This window comes from Oncorhynchus kisutch, linkage group LG17 (assembly GCF_002021735.2).
Source record: "Oncorhynchus kisutch isolate 150728-3 linkage group LG17, Okis_V2, whole genome shotgun sequence".
NCBI classification, from domain to species: Eukaryota; Metazoa; Chordata; class Actinopteri; order Salmoniformes; family Salmonidae; genus Oncorhynchus; species Oncorhynchus kisutch.
Genome location: NC_034190.2, coordinates 36,194,496 through 36,201,788, shown reverse-complemented (window position 1 = coordinate 36,201,788; position 7,293 = coordinate 36,194,496). Strand labels below are relative to the sequence as shown.

Here is a 7,293-nt window from a genome sequence, read left to right as displayed (position 1 = left end):
TCTTCCTTCACTCTCTCTCTTCGCACCCCCATCTCTCTCTTCCTTAACTCTCTCTCTCTTCGCACCCCCATGTCTCTCTTCTTCTTCTCTCTCTCTCTCTCGCAACCCCCCATGTCTCTCTTCCTTCACTCTCTCTCTCGCACCCCCCATCTCTCTCTTCCTTCACTCTCTCTCTCTCTCGCACCCCCCATGTCTCTCTTACTTCAACTCTCTTTCTCGCACCCCCCCCCATGTCTCTCTTCCTTCACTCTTTCTCGCAACCCCCCATCTCTCTCTTCCTTCACTCTCTCTCTCTCGCAACCCCCCCCCACCCTCTCTCTTCCTTCACTCTCTCGCACCCCCCCCCCATTCTCTCTCCTTCACTCTCTCTCTCTCCGCACCCCCCATCTCTCTCTTCCTTCACTCTACTCTCTCACACCCCCATCTCTCTCATCCCTTCACTCTCTCTCTCACACCCTCGCACCCCCCCACCTCTCTCTCTCTCTCTCTCGCAACCCCCCCACCTCTCTCTCTCTCTCTCTCTCGCATCCCCATCTCTCTCTTCCTTCACTCTCTCTCTCTCTCTCACCCCCCATCTCTCTTCCTTCACTCTCTCGCTCTCTCTCACCCCCCCATCTCTCTTCCTTCACTCTCTCTCTCTCGCATCCCCCAATCTCTCTTCCTTCACTCTCTCTCTCTCGCACCCCCCCCATCTCTCTCTCTCGCATCCCCCCCATCTCTCTCTTCCTTCACTCTCTCTCGCATCCCCCATCTCTCTCTTCCTTCTCTCTCTCTCTCTCTCTCGCATCACCCCCATCTCTCTCTTCCTTCACTCTCTCTGTCTCTCGCACCCCCCCATGTCTCTCTTCCTTCACGCTCTTTCTCGCACCCCCCATGTCTCTCTTCCTTCACTCTCTTTCTCGCACCCCCCCATCTCTCTCTTCCTTCACTCTCTCTCTCTCGCACCCCCCCACCTCTCTCTTCCTTCACTCTCTCTCTCGCACCCCCCCATCTCTCTCTTCCTTCACTCTCTCTCTCTCTCGCACCCCCCATCTCTCTCTTCCTTCACTCTCTCTCTCTCGCACCCCCCATCTCTCTCTTCCTTCACTCTCTCTCTCTCGCACCCCCCCCACCTCTCTCTTCCTTCACTCTCTCTCTCGCACCCACCACCTCTCTCTTCCTTCACTCTCTCTTTCTCGCACCCCCCCACCTCTCTTCCTTCACTCTCTCTCTCTCGCATCCCCCCATCTCTCTCTTCCTTCACTCTCTCTCTCTCTCTCGCATCCCCCCATCTCTCTCTTCCTTCACACTCTCTCTCGAATCCCCCCCATCTCTCTCTTCCTTCACTCTCTCTCTTGCATCCCCCCATCTCTCTCTTCCTTCACTCTCTCTCTCTCTTGCATCCCCCATCTCTCTCTTCCTTCTCTCTCTCTCGCATCCCCCCCATCTCTCTCTTCCTTCACTCTCTCTCTCTCGCATTCCCCCCATCTCTCTCTTCCTTCACTCTCTCTCTCTCGCATCCCCCCATCTCTCTTCCTTCACTCTCTCTCTCTCGCACCCCCCATCTCTCTTCCTTCACTCTCTCTCTCTCGCATCCCCCCATCTCTCTCTTCCTTCACTCTCTCTCTCTCGCACCCCCATCTCTCTTCCTTCACTCTCTCTCTCTCGCACCCCCCATCTCTCTTCCTTCACTCTCTCTCTCTCGCATCCCCCCCATCTCTCTCTTCCTTCACTCTCTCTCTCTCGCATCCCCCCCATCTCTCTCTTCCTGCACTCTCTCTCTCTCGCATTCCCCCCCATCTCTCTCTTCCTTCACTCTCTCTCTCTCGCATCCCCCCATCTCTCTCTTCCTTCACTCTCTCTCTCTCGCATCCCCCCCATCTCTCTCTTCCTTCACTCTCTCTCTCTCGCATCCCCCCCATCTCTCTCTTCTCCTTTCTATTTATACATTCTCTTCTTCCCTTTTGCTCTCTCTCTCTCTCTCTCCTCTCCCCTCTAAAACTGTGTGAACTCTGACTCGGGATAGCTCAGATCTTATTAAAGAGGGAAAGCCACAGGTGCTTCTCTAAGAGACTCTTTGGCATAAGTCCACTTCAGCTCTGTGACCAATCCTATTTCTCTTAAGGATACCACGTCCCTTTCTAGTGGCCGTCCCAAAGTGCCACCATGCGCCCGGCTCTTAGAGGAAGCATAAAATCCCGGCAGAAAGCGACAGTCTCTTTTAAGGAAATGAAAGTGTAGCTATTTTAGGAGGGTGTGGAGATTGTCCAATCGATAGCACCCTGCCATCACCTGTTTGTGTGAGAAGTCGATGAGGGTGTTTTTTTTTGTTCCCTTCTCCCTCCCTCCCCTCTCCTTTTCCTAGACAGTTTAAAAAAATAAAAAATACTTTGGAAGAAAACAAGACTTCAGACGAGCACAGCAGGAAGTGTTGCGTGACACTTTGTTGAAGAGGAAAGTGAGACAATGTGATTTCAAAGTGTCTTTATCCAAGGCAGCATCATGACTATTAAGAGTAGACAGAGGGTTCGTCAGAGTTCAAAGTTCACTTTTAAGCCAACCGCTTGTTCGTGCAAATATGCCGTCTAAAATGACCTTATGAAAACGTTCCACTGAACAATAAAGTGGCAAACTTGACGACCGTGTCATGTTGAAATGACCGACTATGAACCCTCCCTCGGCTAGGATAGGAACCGTGAGGGTTTATCACGATCCAGATGTTTTGTCTACCTCCATGTTCACGGCACTGAACTCTCCAAATGAAATGTCAAAGTCCAAGCTGGCTGAGCGCTTGAGATATTAATGCACTAAACGGATAGTTAATATCACCGTTAACTCACCCAGACCCACACCCTGCTCTAACATGCCCTTTGTTTTTCATCTCTGATGAAATGGAAGATGCTAGCCAATGGAGAAACACTGTTTGGTTGAATTGAGGTCAGGATGGAACTGAAGAGGACAGTGTTTTTTGGTGAATGTGGTTCAAAGGAACATTTTCAACCTTTTTTGTTTGTTTTATTGACGGGTCGAGCTTTTTCTTGGGAGCACGGTGTTCTAAAACTGAGAGATGATATTTGTTAAGTGTTTTTGGAGCAGTCTTTACAGGGGGGACCGATCTGTTTGATGGGTTCGCTCTTTGAGAGAACCTTGCGTAAAGGGATATTGTTTCGGAGGTCTCCTGAAGCCTCGTTCACTATCAACATTTCTCCCCGTAGGTTAACACGCCTTCTCTCTCCGTCTCGTCCTAGGTGATCAAAGCGATAGAGGATGGCTTCCGCCTGCCCGCCCCTATGAACTGTCCACCCCACCTCCACCAGCTGATGTTGGACTGTTGGCAGAAGGAGAGGACCGAGAGACCCACCTTCAGCCAGATCCACTCAGCTCTCAGCAAGAGCATCCGCAGCCCCGACGGCATCGGCTCCTCCACACTGGCACGCAGGTAGGACATAGGCCACTGGAAACATGGGTTAACGGGCTAAACATGGGTTAACATACAGGCTAACAGGTAACAGGACTCTGCTGGCCAACGTGGGCTGACATGGAAATGGTTTATGTCGTCCAAGCAGGTTCCCCACGTCCCACTGAGTTTTGATACCAGAGTAGAAATACTAGCGCTTATGATAACAATAGACCCATGAATCTCTCTCTCTCTCTCCCTTTCTATCTGTAGAACCCTCCCTCAGCTAGGAACCCTCCCTCTGGGCTCCTCCATCTCCCTGGCAGACCGGACTCTTCCGTCTTTCCCCTCGTTTAACTCGGTAGGGGAGTGGTTGGATGCGGTGGACATGGGGCGCTACAAGGACAACTTCACCGCGGCAGGATACTGCTACCTGGAGTCTGTGGCCCGTATGACAGTCCAGTGAGTGGCTCTGAATGAGCGCGTGTGCATTGATGCGTGAACAAGTGTGCGTTTTCCGTAAGCCTTGCTTTTTGCGCTTGCGCACCTGAATGCGAGTTGGTATAGTCTAACGGATGTCTTTGTGCTGTGGGTCTCCTTCACAGAGACGTGTTGAGTCTAGGCGTCACCTCTCTGGAGCACCAGAAACAGATCCTGTCTGCCATCCAGACCCTTAGAGCCCAGGTCATCCAGATGCACGGCAGAGGGGTGCAGGTCTGACCTACACACACACATACACACACACATACACACGCACACACACACATACACACACGTGCAGACGGACGGACGAGCGGATGGATAGAAGGACTCGTCGCTCATTCAGATGGACGAAATCAAGTGGATAGTGAGGTGGGCAGAGATATTGCCCACACTTCACCCACCCACTCTTTCCCCTTCTCTCTCCCCCGTCTTGCCCCTCCTCCCTCTCTTAAGTCCTTGGGAAGGAGGCATCTTCCAGTCATGTGATCAGCGTACTCTGTCGGAGGTCACATGACTTCTGTCTGCACGCTGACCCGAATCAACTAGATCTCCTCTCTTACAACTGGCCCTGGATCAGAGGTTAAATAGACTTAAAACTACCCTGATGGAGAAGTACTGTCCATCTAAAATGTCTGGCACTCTACCACTGGTCTCAGAACATGGGGTAATAACATTTCCTTGATGGAGAAGAACAGTCCCCTCAAGTGATACTCTACTGAACCACTGGTCTCAAAACTGAGGTTAAAGCCACCCTGGTTGAGAAGTACTGTTCATCTAACAGGGCTGGCCCACTACCACTGGCCTCAGTACAGTGGGATAAGGTACCAATGGAGAAAGTGCTGTCTGTCGAACAGAGTTGACATTGTAAATCTGGTCTCAGTTCAGTGGTTAAAAACCTCCTATCCCGGTTGTTTGTTCAAGTGACAGGTTCCCACGGTGTGGGCGGATCCCAGGCTGTGTCTTGTCTTGGCCTGACCAATCATGAGGCTGGAAAAAACTTACCTTCAGGAAAAAACTACTGATTTAAAAACAACTAGGAATTTGTGTAAATCAAAACAATGGATTTACGTGTATTTGATTGTTCATTCCTATTTCGTCTGTTACACAATTTATCTTTTTCCGAACATTTTTCCATTAACTGTGTCTGCTCTCCCTGTGTGGAATGGCTAATGTCCCTTAGCCGGGATGTCAGTGGTGTGTCATGTAGCGTCTCGCTAATATATTTCTCCCATCTAAAAAGCATTTTCACTACAAGGGTATATTGCACTGTTAAGAATAAAGGTCAAGTCTCAAGCTGACATACAGTATATTTAATATGTATTCATTTTTATTTATGCATTTACAGTTTACAGACTCTCACACAACCTCCTGACGGGAAGAGGTTACGAGGGTCAAAATAGACATACTTGATTGAATAAATAATCAATTACATTTTGTGTTTAAGGATGCTGCAAAGCACATGTCCTCTGGTTTCAGTGTAAATCATGAAATGTTGTATTTTTAAAATATTTTTTTTTACAGTTCGAGGGATTCTGTTACTGAATAATGGTGTCCTGTACTGAACAAGGTATTATGAAGAGGACTTACACTATAGTATGTTGACTGTTTTCTTCTCATAGACAGGGGTATTGAATAATTTGGATACTGTTAACAAATCACCAGTAGTTGATACAGGACTTATACATTTTGAGTCCAGTGTCGCTGGATGTACGGTATCGATGTGTTGCATTATAGAAACAGTATTGCAGTATTTCAGAATGTCGTAGAGTGATCTCATTTATTTATTTATTTTGGGGGGGGGGACAGCAACTCAAGCTGACATAGGACCCACAACCCCCCACTGCATATACAAGCCCTTCCATTTGTCAGTATTATGTATTTTACAAAAACGGTAACATTTAATCGTAGTTAACACGTTTTGGGGAATGATTTGATTTCTCTCCTACTCATGTAGCTAGCTACACGGTAGATGTTTTATTGGTTCCGTTTGGTTCGTTGATGGGTTATTGTAATAGTGAGGTATCTGGTATGAAAGGACTACCAGTGTATGTCCTCCTCTCTTCCCTACATACTCTCTCTTTGTAGCTGTTTTGCCTTAACATTACTGTATATAAACCCAAAATATACTCCTAGGCTGCGTTTACAAAAGGCACAATTCTGATATTCTGCCCATTTATTGTAGAAAGAGCTAATCTGATCGGTCGAAAGATCAGAATGGGCTGCCTGTGTAAACGCAGCCCTATAGACTCACACATGCACATATCTACAAAGTCTCACCACCCCTGTATACGCAGACACCAAAATAGACCTTTCACTAGCGACTTAACTCAGTTGTTGTCCCTCCCACCCACTGTTTACTACTCGACGATTACAAAATGTTTAATACTGTAAATATGTATTTGAAAATGCAATCTATTTTTATAATTTCTTTGAAGAACAATGTGTTGAAAATATCTGCTCACTGTGTAGGGGTTTTATTGTTTAAATGTAGGGCCGTTGCCAATGAACGTGTGTGTTTGGAATATTAAAACATATTTTCTTTGTTTAGTTTTTGGATGATTTTTACCTGTTAGAAAGACAGATGGCTGTTGCAATATTGAAATGTGTTATAAAAAAAACTATCTCCCTTAAGAGCAAGCGTTTGTCTGTGTTTTTGGGGTGCTTCAGGCTTTGAGCTAGATTCTGTTCTTGCTTCCAATGCAAGTCTGATTCATTCCCCTTGTGAAATGATGCAGCCAATCAGCTCACAGAAAACTAAACTCTTTCAGTTCACCTTTTTGTTTTGTTCTTCTCTGCAAACGTTCTGTTCACAACCTCATGCAAGAACTCTCCGGATTGAATCCAGGCCTTAATTGAGAAAGAGCCCTGGAATTGTGGTCAGGAGTGAATCCCAGGCCTCAATCTTGTTCTGGGGAAGCTCCTCCAAAGATGGTGGATAAATGAAGATGTCTTACTCAGGCCGTTTACCATTGAAAGAAAATTGTCTCAGCTCCGGTCTGTTTAAGGGGTGGCTCTCCCATAGGCACCAGTGCAATAGCAGCTGGGTCTGGTCTGCTTAGTTAATTTGCTGTATATGAACCACAAAAAATGAGGGAGTGGGATATCTCACTTCCTCTTCTGTCTCTGGCGCCACTTTAAGTGCAGAACTAATTTGATTAGTTGGATGACAGCTTTGGGCAGAGCTTAGAGTGACACGTCAGTGGAGTTTACATGTGAGAGTAAAACATGTTTTTTTTAAAAGAAGGCCTTATGGGTGGTAGCCAAGAATTTAACTCCATGACTTACGATGGAGTTGAGAGGCGACGAGTGTGGGTGGACTGAACCTCTGACTTTGGCAGCTCCTGCTCCTCTACTCTATTTAAACCATAATGAGGCCACTCGGGCCAGGTGACCTGTCGAGCAGGGGATTATGGGCCGTGTAGTCTCTACCATGG

The 7,293-nt window shown here is 47.5% G+C and overlaps 1 protein-coding gene across 1 annotated transcript in view; it reads left to right on the top strand.

Annotated features, from left to right (window-relative positions):
* The window catches only part of LOC109908468 (ephrin type-A receptor 7), a 175,572-nt gene extending 169,082 nt beyond the window's left edge, over nt 1-6,490 (top strand). The window contains exons 12-14 of the mRNA XM_031793291.1: nt 3,228-3,418; nt 3,650-3,838; nt 3,982-6,490. Of these exons, the coding sequence (XP_031649151.1) occupies nt 3,228-3,418; nt 3,650-3,838; nt 3,982-4,096 (495 nt within the window). The 3' untranslated portion in view covers nt 4,097-6,490. The remainder of the gene's footprint in view (nt 1-3,227; nt 3,419-3,649; nt 3,839-3,981) is intronic.
* The last annotated feature ends 803 nt before the right edge of the window (nt 6,491-7,293 follow it).